Below are 18896 nucleotides of genomic sequence, written 5' to 3'. Positions count from 1 at the left end.
TATTTCTTAGTTTCAATGTTTAATATCATAAATACTGATAGTTATAACCCACATAAGCAGAAGCTCATCGGAGTCTTCAATTATTTACAGTATAAAGAAATGCAAGGCTGGGCACGGTGGCTCACACCTGTAATCCCAGCACTTGGGGAAGCCGAGGTGGGCGCATCACTTGAGGTCGGGAGTTCGATTCCAGCCTGACCAACATGGGGAAACCCCGTCTCTGCTAAAAATACAAAATTAGTTGGGTGTGGTGGTACATGCCTGTAATCCCAGCTACTTGGGAGGCTGAGGCAGGAGAATCGCTTTAACCCGGGAGGCAGAGGTTGCACTGAGCCGAAATCACGCCACTGCACTCCAGCCTGGGCAACAAGAGCAAAACTGTCTCAAAAAAAAAAAAAAAACAAACCAAAAATGCTGAAACCAATAGGTTTGAACTGTTGGGTTAGAATACAGATTTAAAATGGCTATAATAGGCTGGGCATTGTGGCTCACACCTATAATGTAGCACTTTCGGAGGCTGATGCAGGCGGCTTGAGGCCAGGAGTTCAAGACCAGTCTGGCCAACATGTCGAAATCCTGTCTCTACTAAAAATACAAAAATTAGCCAGGCATGACACACACCTGTAGTCCCTGCTACTTGGTAGGCTAAGGCACGAGAATGGCTTGACCCAGGAGGCACAGGTTGCAGTGAGAGCTGAGATCGTGCCACTGTTCGATGACAGAACGACACTTTTTTTTTTTTTTCTTAAAAGGCAACAATAATATATATACTTATATACTCTAATTGCTAAGACATTGATAATGAAAGTATGGTCTCATTAAAATGAGCTTAGGTATAGATTTTTTTCTATATTATGTACTTAAGCAACATATATATCACCATCATCTAGCACAAACAATAGTATATACTAGATAGGCAGAAAAAACAGTGACAGGTTAATTTACCACTATTACTTATATGTAAAGGCCAGAGACTAATAATGCATGTTAATAGGATTTAATTTATTATTTTTTTTTTAGAGACAGAGTCTTGCTATATCACCCAGGCTGGAGAGCAGTGGGTATTCACAGGTGAGATTATAGCATGCTATACAGCCTTGAACTCTTGGTCTCAAAAGATTCTCCTGCCGCAGCCTCTGGAGTGGCTGGGACTACTGTACCTGGCTAATTTTTTTTTTTTTGGATGTATGTAATGCTCAAGACAAGATTTATCAGTAATTCCTTGGCAAAGGTCCTTAATAGGCCAATAATAGGATTTGTGGAGATAACACTACTTTGATAACTAGAAATAGGAAGGACTTTGAGAAGATTTTTGGAAACTATACCTGCTCAAATCTCTGCATTCCGGGTATCTTTTATCATTATAAAATGTTCCTTCAAAATAAAAGAAGGCTGATTTGTATAGGTCCTACAAGAAAACAGATGGTATTGAGAGAAAGTCAACTATTAACAATTATGAAATTGCTCTAAGTATTAATTCAAAATTTATGTATCATAAAATCACACTAATACAGGTTACAAAAACTGCTGCTACTTTCAATTTTACCCTACTGCTGTTTTAATCACTACGTTTGATTGAAATGTGTATATTCTCCTGAGATTCATGAAAGAAACCCAATTAGAAATCAAATAAACATCACTATTTTATCATATGAATACACAGCAGTAAGTAGTGTTGGATACTAGAACTAAAAACTAAACAAAGTCCTATCTTTAATGTTTCCCCAGTGATAACAATGATCATCAAGTTATGTTTTTCTGGCATTTTTTGTATTTGCAATGTTTTTACAAAAATTCTCTCTTTATATTTTCAGTAACTCTCAGGCAGACAGAATCTGAATTTCTATTTTTACTCAAGCAATCTTGCCCCAGGTACCATAGTTGTACCACAACTGGTGGGAACCTTCAAGGTTTCTCAACTCATTCTACCACAGCTTCCGTCAAAGGAGTGGCTCTCACTCCTGACTGCAAAATCAAATCACAAAAAAACCAAACACCAAATGTCAACTCGGACTCATTAATTAAGAATCTTTGGGGATCAGTATTTTTCCAAAGCTCTCTAGAAAAAAACATGCAACCAGAGCTGAGAAGCACTCTGTTAAACTGGTCCTTCACCATCTATTTAGACCCCTGGATGAGGGTCAGAAGACCTGAGTTCTTTTCCTTAACCTACCACTTACTAGCTTTGTGATTCTGGTATGTAGCAATCACTTCTCAGAGCTGTTTTCTCATCTGTGAAATAAGAATAATAGTATATGCCACGATGTCTTACAGGATTGTGGTGAAGACCAAAAGCAATTTATGTATAGGAGATATATGCTTCAGGTACTAAAATAATTTTACCCTAATATTTTATTTTTTTCTCTTACTTCTTTGAAGCTTCCATTTTTCTTTCTTGTCTTCATTCCCCCACTTACAGATCATCTTGTGTTCGCATCAGACGCTCTTGTAAGACTGGCTATCTTGTTTCTTCTTGGACCAGTCACTAAATCTCACTCACCCTCTGTTCTCCCATGTAAAATGTGAGTAAAGCCTTTACCTTTCTCATTGGTTGTTATGGAGATTAAAATGTATAATGTACTTAATGTCATATGACCAGCTGCTACAATACAAAATCTGCCACTTAATATACTTCTACACCCTCAAAGAGGTAAGCAGGGTCTGAAATAAAGGTTCTAAATAAATAACTATTGACTTATTTTGGAAACAAAATGAAGTTTAATATATATAATTGTGTTTTACAAAACACTTCCATAAAACCTCATCTTAGGTGATTTAAGCAACTTAATATCTTTTGGCATAATTATGAATTACAAGGTGAACTCTAAAAGAACAAGAATGTTTTCCATTTAAATCAAAAGTCATCCACTAATAAATTTCCCTGGCCGGCATAGTGGCTCACGCCTGTAATCCCAACACTTTGGGAGGCCGAGGTGGGCAGATCACCTGAGGTTGGGAGTTCGAGACCAGCCTGACCAACATGGAGAAACTCCATCTCTACTAAAAATACAAAAATAGCTGGGCATGGTTGTGCACGCCTGTAATCCCAGTTACTCAGGGGGCTGAAGCAGGAGAATCGCTTGAACCCAAGAGGCAGAGGTTGCTGTGAGCCAAGACCGTGCGCCATTGCACTCCAGCCTGGGCAGCAAGAGCAAAACTCTGTCTCGAAAAAAAAATAGAAGAGACAGAAACAATATAACAGTAGATATGTAAAAATTTTAAAATACAATTATGGGTTATTTAATCCCTGCTTAGAAAACTTCGGAAGGTATCAGCACCAATGTACAGACCAAGTAAATTGACAAAGCCTGATTAAAACCTTCTCCTGGGCAACACAGTGAGTTGTTGCCCAGACTGCACTTGATCAAAAACAGACAAACATTCTCCAGGGCTTCCTGAAGGTAAGACTGATTCCCAGATCTGACTCAAATTGCTCTGAGCAATGTTCAGATGGTCGGAATGAAGAGGATAAATTCAGATTTTTCTTCTTAGATTGATCTTATTATTTAACAGTTACATCTTATGTTTTTTTTGACAAGATTAACTTTGCAGAAGATTGCCACTGCTGCTTTAAAGAAAAGATAAATCTTGGCCAGGCGCAGTGGCTCACGCCTTGTAATCCCAGCACTTTAGGAGGCTGAGGTGGGTGCATCACCTGAGGTCGGTAGTTCGGGCCATCCTGGCCAACATGCTAAAACACCGTCTCTACTAGCCGGGCATGGTGGCTCATGCCTGTAATCCCAGCACTTTAGGAGGCTGAGGCAGGTGGATCACCTGAGGTCAGGAGTTCGAGACCAGCCTGGCCAACATGGTGAAACCCCGTTTCTACTAAAAATACAAAAATTAACTGGGTGCAGTGGGGCTACCTGTAATCCCAGCTACTTGGAAGGCTGAAGCACGAGAATCCCTTGAAACTGGGAGGTGAAGGTTGCAGTAAGCCGAGATTGCATCATTGCACCCCAGCCTGGGCAACAGAGCCCCATCTAAAAAATAAATAAAATAAATAAAATAAAATAAAATAAATAAATCTCGTATTTCCTGGTTCGCATAAAATTTTGAAATTCTACTTTTCTTTTTATCCTAATGTTTCTCTCCAAAAGCACTAAGATGGCAACCCTGAAGAACCTAAATATCTAAAAACCATTTTTAGCATAACTCAACAGGTACTTAAGTGAAATCTACATGTGAGCCATGATGCTAATCTCCACACTGGTCACCAAAAACTGGAATACAGTCAGCCTGTGGAGCAGACACACACGCATTACACTGAATCAGCATACTGAAATATACACTACAATGGACAAATGAAAAGGTGCCAGGGTAAAAAAGAAAGGAGTCAAGAAAACTTGTATATAATTGGTGAGTTTTGAGCTGGGTTTGGAAATCTGAGAATGAACTCACAAAATGGATGGAAGGAAGGAAAGGGCTTCCTACCATGTTCAAATACTCAGAAACATGAAAAAGTATGGTACACTGATGAAAATACACAAATTCACTATGGATGAATAAGGTGTAAAGGCAGTAAGTGAACAGTACAGAAAGTTAATTTGGGAATCATCATTATAAAAGGTCTTATATATCAGCCTAGGGAGAAAAAAAAAAAAAAGCTAACATGAAACCTAAGTTATACCAACATTTATATGGCTGGTGGAACAGGAACCAGGAAAAAAGGAGATTGTATTGGTTCCTGTCCAAACACTATCTCCATCCTTGTTGTTCCAAATATCTTTTTACTTATCTCTAGGAGATGCTATCCCTCCCCTGAAATGGCCCTGTAAACCTGAGGCCCTCTGCCAGAGTTGTAGCAGGTATAGTTCAATCCTGCCCTATGATGAAATGTGGAAGGGATCAAGGCCCTCCTGCTTTATTAGGTAAACGATCCTTTCTGAAAACATTGTGGGTAGCCAGTCTACCACACTGCTCCTTTCCATCCTTATGGTATGCAGGACTTCTCTTTCCTTTTGAGAGCAACACATTGGGGAAACACCAGCAAGGACCAACTTTATATGGTCTCTCCTTGTTTGGTACTGGTCCTTGGGCAGCGAAAGGCAAAGAATGGGTGCTAACTATTAAGACTCTCAGGTCGACTCCAGCCTTTTGCTGGGGGCAATTACGACAGATCGCAACGCTGACAGAGCTTAAAACAAGAGTGAATGAACAGCAAAGTCATATGCTACAGTGAGGTCAAGTTATATAAAAATGGAAAAGTGACCAACTGCTTAGAAAATTAGGTGGTCACTATTAGCCCAGAAGCAAAAGTCTCCATACAATAGTTTAGAAACAAATGAGAGATGAAGAAATCAAAACAGAGTCTAGCCTCTTCTTTGGAAAAGTTCCAGTGATAAAGGAAAAAAATGAGATAGTGTAGTAGCTTGATGGAATCCCACAGGAGAAGAAAAGGATTTACTGGGACATTTATGAACCTGCTAGAGTAATCACTATTTTCTTAGCTTGCTATTTCCTCTTGTTTTATGGTAGGAAATCACCTTACTTTGCTGATGTGCTCAGGGGCTTGGTCAGGAGTGTTGCTGAATTCACCACCAATCTGGAGGTCACTGACACAGCGAATTGAATCCCTCAGTTCTGTGAGCTTTTGACTGCCCAACACCAGCATTGTTTGGTATGGTTTGTGTTCTTTGTGCTAAAAGTCAAAGAATAAATAAGTGTTCATTTAGAGACAAAGCAATAAAACTACAAATCCTGTCATGACTAGAACAAAACTAAATTGCTGATTTTCTTAAGTTTTTTTTTTTTTTTTTGAGATGGGGTCTTGCTCTGCTGCCCAGGCTGGAGTGCAGTGGCACAATCTTGGCTCACTGCAAGCTCCACCTCCCAGGTTCACGCCATTCTCCTGCCTTAGCCTCCTCAGTAGCTGAGACTACAGGCGCCTGCCACCACGCCCGGCTAAATTTTTGTGTTTTTAGTAGATACGGGGTTTCACCATGTTAACCAGGATGGTCTCGATCTCCTGATCTCAAGATCTGCCTGCCTCGGCCTCCCAAAGTGCTGGGATTACAGGCGCGAGCCACTGTGCCCAGCCAGTTTTCTTAAGTTTAAATTGTCCCCATAACTTGATGTTCTATATTTTCACATCCAATAATTATAAGGCCAAACTAATGGTCAAAATTCAGAGTGGCTCCCCTGTGATCCAGAGCCACTCTGAAACCACCTCCTTTATCACACAACAAGCCACTATTTCCCTCAACCTGGTATTCCCTCAACCTCAATCCACCCAGGGCCCAGCACCAGGCTACAAGGGACAGCCCCTCTGCCCCCAAACCTACTGGAATTATTCAAATTAGCCAATCCTAAACTGTTTACTCTTCCCTACCTTGTCTTTCCCACAGAAATCCCCAATAAAAACTGTGGTCTATGCCTTCCCCTCTCCCCTTTCAGCCTCCTGACTGAGAATGGTGCTTCTTCCTGTGGCCCTACATGGTATGCGCCCTCCTCTAAGGAAATGTAATAAAAATCTTCTTTCAAAGGCATTACAGCCTCTCCATGTCATCACTCAGTCACCTCCATAAATCAGAATAGTATGGAATGGCCAAGCACAGTGGCTCATGCCTGTAATCCCAACACTTTGGGAGGCCGAAGCAGGAGGATTGCTTGAGCTTAGAAGTTCAAGATCAACCTGGGCAACATAGAAAAACCCCATCTCTACAAAAAATTTAAAAGTTAGCTGGGCTTTTGAAGTCCTAGCTACTTGGGAGGCTGAGGCAGGAGGATTGCTCGAGCAAAGATGCAGTGAGCTGCGATTGTACCGCTGCACTCCAACCTAGGCAATGGAGCAAGGCCCTGTCTCAAAAACAAACAAACAAGCAAACAAAAATCCCATAGGTACAACCGACATACTTAGCCATGGAAATTTTCTGGTTTAAACTAAAGCTTATAATCAAGATGATACCAAACTGACATGAGCATTAACAGTCACTGGAAAATAACTTCATTTAGCAAGACTGTCTTAAAATTTCCTAAAAGTTACTTCATTGAGGTCAGGCAATCTATACTACAACCTAAGGTTATAAACCCAGATACATTCCTTTGGTTTGGTTTGTTTTTATGATTGGTCATTTGGGATCTTTTTTTGGGGGGAAGGGGGCGGTGGAGGGAGCAGAGTCTCATTTTGTCACCTAGGCTGGAGTGCCATGGCATGATCTTGGCTCACTGCAGCCTTGACCTCCCGGGCTCAAGCAATCCTCCCTAGTAGGTGAGACTACAGGCACAAACCGCCACACCTAGCTAGTTTTTGTATTTTTTGTAGAGATGAGGTTTTGCCACATTGCCCAGGCTGGTCTTGAACTCCTGAGCTCAAGTGATCAGCCCACCTCAGCCTTCCAAAGGTGCTGAGGATATAGGTGTGGCCCATTACACCTGGCCAGCAATTTGAGATCTTAATTAAATAAGATAATTAGTACTAACTACATCCCAGATGCTTCGTAAAAGCCTATTTATTCGTAAGTGCAATTTGTATATATTAATATTTCAATGACAACTCATCAGAATTTATGACACATCTATTTAAGGAATCAAGAATATATACACTCTGGGCTAGGAAAGAGTTCTTTCTCCTAAGAGAGTCTTGGATACCCTTGACTTAATAACGTTCTGTATTTTCATCAAAGAGTCATCTCTGGTCAGTTCAATAACTTCCCAAGTATTCTAAATTAGTGAACATAGGTCACTCCATTCCTCCGTTAGCCACCTATTCTGCAAAAATCTCTCAAGAATTTGTAGAATTAGAATCATTATGGATTTACATATACTTTCAGTTGCTTCTAGTGTAGAAATCAGGCATATATTTCAATACTATAGCTGTAATCCTATTGGATCGAGAGATTGTTTGAAATTTGACCTTATTTCAATATTCCTTATTAGAACAGATGACACAAGATTACAGATTGTCAACTCTAAAAAGAAAATGTCGGATAGGCAGCATATACTTGCATTTATTAGACAAAATCTCACTCTGTCTCCTAGGCTGAAGTTCAGTGGTGCAATCAGCTCGCTTGCAACCTTGAATTCCTAGGCTCAAGTGATCCTCCCACCTCAGCCTCCCAAGTAGTTGGGACTACAGATATGCACCACCATGCCTAGCTAATTTTTCTGATTTTTAGTAGAGACAAGGTCTCACTATGTTAGCCAGATGGGTCTCAAACTCCTGGCCTCAAGTGATCTTCCCACCGTGGCCTCCCAAAGCGCTGAGATTACAGGCATGAGTCACCATGCCCAGAGCATTTATTTTTTAACGTAAGCATAGGGACATGACTCTTCAAATAATTAAACACTTGTACAAAAGTTACTATTATCCATGAAATCCAAAAGGTTTTACTACTTACCTTATGAAATATAACAGGGTACAGGATATTCACAGATAGGATAAGCTCCCCTTCTTCAATCATGTCTGCTGAATTTTCAGGCTTTTTTCCTATGGCATGTGACTCCTGAAGAAAGAAAAAGAGACAGTGAAATCAGATACTATAACTCAGGTAAGATGCAGTGTGGTACAATGGCTCTCAGCAAGGGACTGAGTCAAGCAGCCTTGGGTTTGAAGCCTAATTATACTCCAGGAAAATTGTTAAGACATCTCTAAGTTAGTTTCATCTTCTTTCAATAAACAAACAAAACCAGAAAATACTTACTTTACAAAACTGTTGCTGGGAATGTGTACATAATGCATCTAATAAGATGTGTGGTACTGAATACTTAGCAGTTGATGAGCAAACAGGAGTATCAACTAATGTTGGTATAACACTGGCATTTCCAATTATATTTTTACATTCCTTATCAAATATTCCTATGAAAGCTATTTTACAGATAAAGCTCACAGGTTCAGTGATTTACTCAAGGCCATACCAGAGAGTTAGGATGCAAATACAGATTTGTTTGGCTCTAAACCCCATGCTTTTTATAACACCATGACATCTTTAATATATTTTGATCTTTTATGTGTGCTGAATTAATATAAAACAGGGGCCAGGCTGAACTGGTTTAGATGCAGGATGTTTTAAAAATAAGTGGGAATGATGTCACAAAATAGAGTAGGCAGCTCCAGGGCTCAGTCCCTCTAACAGAAGCAACCAGTAAGCTGGAATGAAAGACTGGAATAAACTACTTTGGAACTCTGGAACTTAATGGGACACTTATAACAATCAGGGGAGTGTTTGATGAAGGGAGAAGTTGCTGCTTTTTATTAGTAAGCACTGTGTGCAAATCAACTACCACCCTCACTCCTTCACCCCTCTGTTGATGAGACAGCAGCCTGAATTCCTGGAGAAGCTGGCTGGTGCCAGGGCAGACAGTGAGGACCTGTTCTCTAAGAACTGGGGATTGTATGTTCTGGTTGGTGTGGTGATACCGAGTGCCTGGCCCAGATACGTGCATTGGTTTTGACCCTCTTGGTGGCAGCAGCTTCCCCCAGCAGGATCTATATTGGAAGACTTAGAGACAAGATGCCTTTTTTCTTTTTGGAGCCAGGTATTTAAGGAAATCTTTGTCAGATCACTGACTGACCACAGAGATAATGAAACAGAAACATCAGTGACCACGTACAGTAAGTAATACACATGCTGCAATAATTGTTTGGAAAAGTCACAGGCAACTCCACAATGCACAAGAAAAAATATACCTAGAATGTCTAGTTCTCAACAAAAACATATAAAACAGGCCGGGCGCGGTGGCTCAAGCCTGTAATCCCAGCACTTTGGGAGGCCGAGACGGGCGGATCACAAGGTCAGGAGATCGAGACTATCCTGGCTAACCCGGTGAAACCCCGTCTCTACTAAAAAATACAAAAAACTAGCCGGGCGAGGTGGCGGGCGCCTGTAGTCCCAGCTACTCGGGAGGCTGAGGCAGGAGAATGGCGTGAACCCAGGAGGCGGAGCTTGCAGTGAGCTGAAATCCGGCCACTGCACTCCAGCCCGGGCGACAGAGCGAGACTCCGTCTCAAAAAAAAAAAAAAAAAAAAAACATATAAAACACACGAAAGAGGAAAGTATGGACAATTCTTAGGAAAATAAGAATTTGACAAAACCAACCTTGAGGAGGCCCAGACACTGGAATTACTAGTCAAAGTGTCAATTAATTATTCCTACAGGCAATAACTACATTCACATATAAATAAAAGTCCACTAAACAAAGATGTTAAAGCAACTGACTTAAATGTGCTCAACGAGTACCCCAGAAATTTGTACAATTCATTATGTATCAACTTTAAAAATGTGTTCAATCAGCTAAAGGAAACCACAAATACTTAAAGAAAATCAGATTCCTCATAAGATTAACAGCAGTTTTCTCATCAGAAGCCATGGAGGTAAGAAACCAGAGAATGGGCAGATAGACAGATGAACTGACTGATTTTTAAAATCTATCTATCTGTGTACTCTAGGTTGGCCTCAACCTCGGGATCAAGTGCTCCTTCTGCCTCAGCCTTGTAATAACTGAGACTATGGGAACCCACTACTGTGTTCAGCTTTTAACTTTTTTTACCTCTGGATGACATATTTAACCCCATGAAAGAAAAAAAAAATCCTGTTAACCAAGAATTCTGTATTTGGCAAAACTATCCTTCAGGAATGAAGGAGAAATTAAGCCATTTGCAGATAAACAAAAGCTAGGGGAATTAATTACTACCAGTAGACGTGACCTGTAAGAACTGTTAAAGAGGATTCTTCAGGCTGAAATGAAAAGACATTAGGCAGTAAACTGAAGCCATAAGAAGAAATAAAGAATACTGCTAAAGGGAACTACATAGGTAAATATAGAAGCCAGTATCACTGTACTTTTGGTTTGTAACTCACTCCTCTACGATTTTTCTGTTTTTCCAATATAATTGCAAAATAAATGGATTAAACAATACTTACAAGGTTATGTTAATGGACACCCAATATATAAAGACATGATCTGTGACAACCCAAAGAGGGACAAAGATGTGGAAGCAGAGTATTTGAATACTATGGAAACAAAACTGACATAAATGCTCAACAATCATGGGATGATGCCCCACTAAACCCCATAAATAAAAAACATCACAAGTGGAAAATGCATTTAAGACCCCAATAAACCCATCATAAAAACACCCTAAGTCAAACCACTGTAGGGTGAGGACTGTCTGTATAAAAGGAAGTTGTTTCAATTTTAAGACTTAATTGTAATCCTAGCTGGGCACAGTGTTTCACACCTGTAATCCCAGCACTTTGGGAGACTGAGGCAGGCAGATCACTTGAGGTTAGGAGTTCCAGACTAGCCTGGCCAACATGGTGAAACCCTGCCTCTACAAAAATACAAAGATTAGCCAGGTGGGTGCTTGTAGTCCCAGCTACTCGGGAGGCTGAGGCACAAGATTCACTTGAACCGGGAAACAGAAACTGCAGTGAGCCAAGATCAGGCCACTGCACTCCAGCCTGGGCGACAGACTGAGACTCTGTTCAAAGAAAAAAAAGTAATCCTTAAATTACAGAAAAATAAGATGTTTCACATGTGTTTGTAGTCCCAGCTATCAGAAAACTGATGTGGGAGAGTCACTTGAGCCTGAGAGTTTGAGGCCAGCCTGGGGAACACAGCAAGACCCCATCTCTAAAAACAAAAATTTTTTAAGGTTTCAATAGACAAAGAAAGATATTATACATTGGGAAAAGAAGCCATCCAGCAAGAAGATATATACATATACAATTACAAACTTATATACAGCTAACAGAACTCTAAAATTTAAGAAGCATGGGAGACCAAGGTGGGCAGATTGTTTGAGTCTAGGAGTTCAAGATCAGCCTGGGCAACATGGCAAAACGCCATCTCTACAAAAAATACAAAAACTTAGCTCAGCATGGTGGTACACGTTTATAGTCCTGTCTACTCGGGAGGTGGAGGTGGGAGGATAACTTGAGCACAGGAAGTTGAGGTAGCAATGTGCAGTGATGGCGCCACCACACTCCAGCCTAGGCAACAGAGCAAGACCCTGTCTCAAAAAACTTAAGTAAAATAAAATATATGAAGCAAAAAGCCAAGAGAATTGAAGAAATAGACAGTTCTATGGTAATAGTTGGAGACTTTAATATTCCACTTTCAATAACGAGTAGAATAACTAGACAGAAGATCAATAAAGAAACAGGAGACTTGAACAACTGGAACAATTAGACCTAACAGATATACAAAGAACTCTCCATCCAACAAAAGCTGAATACAGGTTCTTCTCAAGTGCATATGAACCATTCTCCAGGATAAATCAACAAATCTTAAATTAAAAAAAATTAAAGTAATAAAGGTATCTTTTCTGATCATAAGTATCAGAAATCAGTAACAGGAGGAAAATTGGAAAATTCACAAATATGTGGAAATTTAACAACACACTCTTGACAAAAATCACAGCACAGGAAACTTAGGGAGATGCAGTAAAAAGAGTGATTTTAAAAAGTTATAGCTGTATAACTTTATATAAAAAGAACAATCTCAATAACTAGATAAGGAATTAAAAAGAATAAACTAAACCCAAAGCTAGCAAAAAAAATGGAAATTATAAAGATGAGTGGAGACAAATGAAACAGAAGAGAAAATATAGAAAAATCAATAAAAACAAAAACTGGTTCTTTGAAACGCTCCGGGTGACAAACTTTACTGCACTGGTCGCTTCGGCGGTGCTGATGGCTCAAGCCTGTAATCAACACTTTGGGAGGCGAAGACGGAGGCGGATCATGAGGTCAGGATGAAACTATCACAAGCCTTTCTGGTGAAACATCTCTACATAAAAACTGCTTGAGGCCGAAATTAGGCGAAGGCGCCCTGTAAGGGTGTAACATCGGAGGCTGAGGCAGGAAATAAGCGTAACCAGGGCCGGAGCTTACGAGTGAGCTGAGATCGGCCACTGCACTCCAGCCTGAAGCGACAGGCAGACTCACAGTCTCAAAAAAAGAAAAAGAAAAAGAAAGACTCAAATTACTAAAATGAGAAGTAAAAGTGGAGACATTACTACTGATTTTACAGGAAAAAAAGGGTTAGAAGACAAAACTATGAACTACTGTTTGCCAACAAACTGGATAATCTCGATGAAAAGGACAAAACCCTGGAAACATACAAACTATCAAAAGTGATTCAAAAAGAAACCAAAAATCTAAATAGACATGTAACAAGTAAGGAGGTTGAATCAGCAATGAAAAACCTCCCAAAAAAGAAAAGTTATCAGAACCAGATGACTTCACTGGTAAATTCTACCAAATATTAAAAGAAGAATTAATATCAGAGTTTCTCAAACTCTTTCAGAAAATTTGAAAAGCAGTAAACACTTCCTAACTCATTCTATGAGACCAGCATTATCTTGATACCACAGTGAGAAAAAGACACTACGGGAAAACTACAGGCCAATATCCCTTTATAAATAGGAATGCAATAATCTCAACAAAATACTAGCAAAGCAAATTCAGAGCCATATTAAAAGGATTTTGTCAAATGCGTTAATTTTTGTGAATTTTCCAACTTTTCTTCTGTTTATAAGAAAAGGTACTTTTCATGATTACAATTTTTACTGAATTCCACAACCAAGTAGAATTTATTTATCCTCAAAATGCAAGGGTAATTTAACATTAGCAAGTCAATCAATATAATACACCACACTAATGGAATCATGAGGAAAAAAAAACAGATCATGACCTCAATTGACACAGAAAAGCATTTGACAAAAATCTAATACCCTTTCATGATACAAACACTAAATAAAATAGGAACAGGGCTGGGTGCAGTGGCTCATGTCTGTAATCCCAGCAATTTGAGAGGCCAAGGTGGGTGGATCACCTGAGGTCAGGAGTTCAAGACCAGCCTGGCCAACGTGGTGAAACTCCATCTCTACTAAAAATACAAAAAGTAGCCAGGCATGGTGATGGGTGCCTGTAGTCCCAGCTACTTGGGAGGCTGAGGCAGAGGCTGCAGTGAGCCGAGATTGTGCCACTGCACTCAGCCTGGGCGACAAAGCGAGACTCTGTCTCAAAAAAAAAAAAAAAAAGGAATTAAGAAAACAATTTCACTTACTATTAATAGCATTCAAAAGAATAAAATATTTAGGATAAATTTAACCAAGGAAGTGAAAGGGTTGTATACATAAAAAGTATAAAACACTGCTGATAGGCCGGGCACGGTGGCTCACGCCTGTATCCCAGCACTTTGGGAGGCCGAGGCGGGTGGATCACCTGAGGTTGGGAGTTTGAGACCAGCCTCACCAACACAGAGAAACCCTGTTTCTACTGAAAATACAAAAAATTAGCCAGGCATGGTGGCACGCACCTGTAATCCCAGCTACTCAGGAGGCTGAGGCAGGAGAATCACTTGAACCTGGGAGGCGGAGGTTGCGGTGAGCCACAATCGCGCCATTGCAATCCAGCCTTGGCAACAAGAGCAAAACTTAGTCTCAAAACAAACAAACAAACAAACAAAAACTGCTGAAAGAAATTAAGTATCTAAATAAATGGAAAGAAATCTCATTCATGGATTGGAAGACTTGATATCATTAAGATCTCAGTACTCCCCAAAGTAATCTACAGGTTCAATGCAATCTTTATCAAAATCCCAATGGCATTTTTTCCAAAAATAGAAACACCCATCCTAAAATTCATAGGGAATTTCAAGGGACTCTGAATAGTCAAAACAATCTTGAATAACATGAACAAAGCTGGATTTTGAAATCATACTCCCTGATTTCAAAATTTACTACAAAGCCAAAGTAATCAAAACAGAGTAGTTCTAGGTTAGAATAGACATCTAGACCAACAGGATGTAACAATGAAACTTATATGGTCACTGACTTTGGACAAAAGTGCCAAGATCATTCACTAGGGAAAGGACAGTCTGGAAAAATTAGATATCTATATGCAAAAGAACGAAGTCAAACCCTTACCTTACATCATATAGAAAAATCAACTCAGAAGTGGATCAAAGACAAACTTAGGAGCTAAAGCTATAAAACTCCTAGAAGAAAACATATGGGAAAATCTTCGTGATGCTGCATTAGGCAATGTTTTAAGTATGACATCAAACACAAGGACAACAAAAGAAAAAGAAAAACTGTACTTCATCAAATTTAAAAACTTTTGTACATCCAATAACATTATCAAGAAAGTAAAAAGGTTGGGTGCGGCTGCTCACACCTGTAATTCCAGCACTTTGAGAGGCCGAGGCGCATCGATCACCTGAGGTCAGGAGTTCGAGACCAGCCTGGCCAACATGGTGAAACCCCATCTCTACTAAAAACACAAAAATTAGCTGGGACTGGTGGCGAGCGCCTGTAATCCCAGCTACTTGGGAGGCAGATGCAGGAGAATCACCTGAACCCAGGAGGTGGAGGCTGCAGTGAGCTGAGATTGCTCCATTGTACTCTAGCCTGGGCAACAAGAGCGAAACTCTCAAAAAAAAAAAAAAAAAGAAAAGAAAAGTAAAAAGACAACATATAGAATGGGATAAAATATTTTTAAATTACATATACGGTAAGGGTCTAGTATGCAGAATATACAAAGAACTCTCTGTTTTTTTTTTTAGACAGAGTTTCGCTCTTGTTGCCCAGGCTGGAGTGCAATGGCACAAATCCCAGCTCGCTGCAACCTCCGCCTCCTGGGTTCTAGTGATTTTTCTGCCAGCCTCCAGAGTAGCTGGGATTACAGGCACCTGCCACCACGCCCGGCTAATTTTTTTTTTTTTTTTTTTTTGAGACAGAGTTTCATTCCGTTGCCCAGGCTGGAGTGCAGTGGCATGATATTGGCTCACGGCAACCTCCACCTCCCAGGTTCAAGCAATTCTCCTGTCTCAGCCTCCTGAGTAGCTGGGATTACAGGGGCATGCCACCACGACCGGCTAATTTTTGTACTTTTAGTAGAGACGGGGTTTCACCATGTTGGTCAGGCTGGTCTGGAACTCCTGACCTCAAGTGATCCACCCACCTCAGCCTCCCAAAGTACTGGGATTTCAAGTGTGAGCCACGGCACCTGGCCAAGAACTCTTTATGACTCAACAGGATAAACAACCCAATTTCAAAATGGACAAAATATTTCAATAGATCTTTTTCAAAGAAAATATACAGATGGCCAAAAACCAAATAAGAAGATGTTCAGTATCACTAGTTATTAGGGAAATACAAATCAAAACCACATTGAAATACCACTTCACACCCACTAGGATGGCTATTATTTTAAAAAGCTAGAAAATACACGTTCACAAGTACATGGAGAAATTGGCACCTTCATGCATTACTGATGGGAATGTAATATGGTATCATCGCTATGAAAAACAAGTTTCTCAGAATTAACCATACAATCCATCAATTCCACTCCTAGGTGGAGACACAAAAGAACTGAAAAAGGACTTAAAAAGATACCTGTATACCAATTTTCATAGCAGCATTATTCACAATAGCCAAAAGATAGAAACAACCCAAATGTCCATCAACAGATAAATAGAACAAAATGTGGTATATCCATACAATAGATATTATTCAGCCATAAAAAAGAATGAAGTTCTAATACATGCTACAATATGAATGAACCTATAAAATATTATGCTATGTAAAATATGCCATAGGCTGGGTACCGTGGCTCACGCCTGTAATCCCAGCACTTTGGGAGGCCGAAGTGGGCAGACTGCTTGAGGTCAAGGGTTCGAGACCAGTCTGGCCAACATGATGAAACCCTGTCTCTACTAAAAATACAAAAATTAGCCAGGCATGGTGGCAGGTGCCTATAATCCCAGCTGCTTAGAAGTCTGAGGCAGGAGAATCGCCAGGAGGTGGAGACTGCAGTGAGCCAAGATGGCGCCACTGCACTCCAGACTGGATGACACAGTGAGCCTCTGTTTCAAAAAAAAAAAAAGCCATACAGAAAAGGACAAAAAAAGCATTCCACTTACATGAGATATCTAGAATAGGCAAATTCATCGAGAAAGAAGGTAGAATAGAGGTTAGGAGGGGCTGCAGGAGGAAAAACTGGTGAGCTATTGATTAATAGGTATAGAACTTCTGTTTGCGATGATGAAAAAGTTCTGGAAATAGTGGTGATGATTATACAGCATTGTGAATGTACTTACTGCCACTTAATTGAACACTTTAAAATGATCAAAATGGTAAAGTTTATGTTATGTAAATTTTACCACAATAAAAGTAAAATAAGTGGGAGAGACAATAGGTGCTCATATGCATGATCAAGTGCCAGCACACTGATTCTGAACCCATCGTGTCTACTAGCTCCCAATTCCTCAAGAGTCATCACCTTAAATTTTCCCAGAGTTTTACACAAGAGATAATAGATAAGGATTAAGAATGTGGTTAAACCAAAATCAGGAGCAGAACAAAAAGACCAGAAATAGGGTAGTGAAAACGCATAAATTTAGCCTAATACCAACAGCAAGATAAAACCAAACAAGAATAAAGGCAGAGATCTGAAAAAGTCAAATATGTAGTCACTTGAGTTCTAAGGGTCCTCTTCTCTCACTAGTTCCCAGACTCAAAGGAGTTTCTCTAGTTTGTTTTCAACTAAGCATATCCAGTATAAAGCTACCATACTGTCATTACTAACCCTCAGCCAATGTCAGTTTACTGTTTTAAGAGAAAAGGGTGAAAAAGATGAGACTCTTAATTACCATCTCATAAACGAATGTTTCTTGTCTGCAGGCTCGATCTATTGTAATGGTTTCTTCCCGATGTTCCAAGAACCTTTTTCTAACCCTGTTGTAGATGTAAAAGGAAAAAAAAAAACATCAAAGTTCAACATTTGTTATTCAGACTTCAAAACATTCAGTATATTTTATTTTGAACTAATTTTAAGTAGCAAAAGCAGGAAAAAGTTCCCTTCTCTTGTTCAGCTTCCCTTATGTCAACATCTTATATGATCATGAGACAATTATCAAGAACAGGAAATAAATTATTATATAATATTATTAGCTATAGGCCTTTTTAAAATTTCACACAATTTTTAATTTACTCGGTTTTTTTTTTTTTTTTTTCCTGTTCCAGATTCCTATTCAGGATCCCACATGGCATGTTATTTGTCCTTAGTCTCCTTGAGTTTGTTAAAGTTCTTCAGTCTCCACTTATGTTTCATGATCTTGACAATTTCAAACAGCTCTAATCAGTTATTTTATACAATGTCCTTCACTTTGTGTTTGACTGCTAGTTCCTCATGATAGGAATAAATTTAGCATTTTGGTAAGAACACTATAATGATGTCCTTCTCAGTATATCATATCAAGAGGTTCATGATATTAATATGACATTTTACTAGTGATGTTTAGCTTATTTCTGTCTGCCAGGTTCCTGCACCAGAATGATACCTTATTTTCTATGAACTTGGTAAATATTTTGGGGAAGATACTTTGACACTATGCAAATCTTGTTTCTCCTCAAACTTCACCCAGGAATTTTAGCATTCATTGATAGATTTTCTCTGCAATATTTGTTACTGTGGTGTATGCCTAACAGCAATTCTGTCTTTCCTTTCTTCTACATTTATTCATTGGAATTATATTTTGAGGAAGACCTGCCTCTTTCCTCCCATCTGTTTACTTCATCATTTCTATTAGTATGAACCTACAGATAATTGTTTTATTCTGGGGTTAAAATCTAATATTACCATTATTTTGTTGTTCAAATTGGTAGTTTTAGTCATTAGGAGCTCCTGTTCTTTCAGCAAGTCCTCTCCTTTTTAAAATTATTTTTTATTTTTTGAACATTCCCTTACTTTCTGGCACCACAGGATGCTCAAGGCCCATCCTGTATTTTTCTTGTCTCATCCCAGGAATCGACCACTTGTAAGAGCCCTAGTTCCTTTACTGGAAAAAGGTGTTTAGAGACCAGTATCTGGGTTCTAGGCATTCTCATTGTCACTGGAGTCACTGCTTCTAGGCTTCTCAGCTGAGATAGGCAGGAAATATATGTA

At 39.5% G+C, this 18896-nt stretch overlaps 1 protein-coding gene across 4 annotated transcripts in view; it reads right to left on the bottom strand.

The window, feature by feature from the left end:
• The window catches only part of SNAPC3 (small nuclear RNA activating complex polypeptide 3), a 44075-nt gene that overhangs the window by 10328 nt on the left and 14851 nt on the right, over window positions 1-18896 (bottom strand). For all 4 annotated transcript variants that reach the window (XR_002517583.2, XR_638462.3, XR_004177885.1 and 1 more), the window contains exons 3-6: window positions 17602-17686; window positions 8340-8444; window positions 5492-5641; window positions 1326-1408 (exon numbers count right to left, since the gene is read on the bottom strand). Coding sequence is in view for 1 of the 4 variants with exons in the window: in XM_003911694.4 (XP_003911743.1) it covers window positions 1326-1408; window positions 5492-5641; window positions 8340-8444; window positions 17602-17686 (423 nt within the window). In the remaining 3 variants the exon portion in view is untranslated. The remainder of the gene's footprint in view (window positions 1-1325; window positions 1409-5491; window positions 5642-8339; window positions 8445-17601; window positions 17687-18896) is intronic.

Source organism: Papio anubis, chromosome 13 (genome assembly GCF_008728515.1).
Source record: "Papio anubis isolate 15944 chromosome 13, Panubis1.0, whole genome shotgun sequence".
Lineage (NCBI taxonomy): Eukaryota > Metazoa > Chordata > Mammalia > Primates > Cercopithecidae > Papio > Papio anubis.
This window is presented reverse-complemented; position numbering and strand designations above follow the sequence as displayed.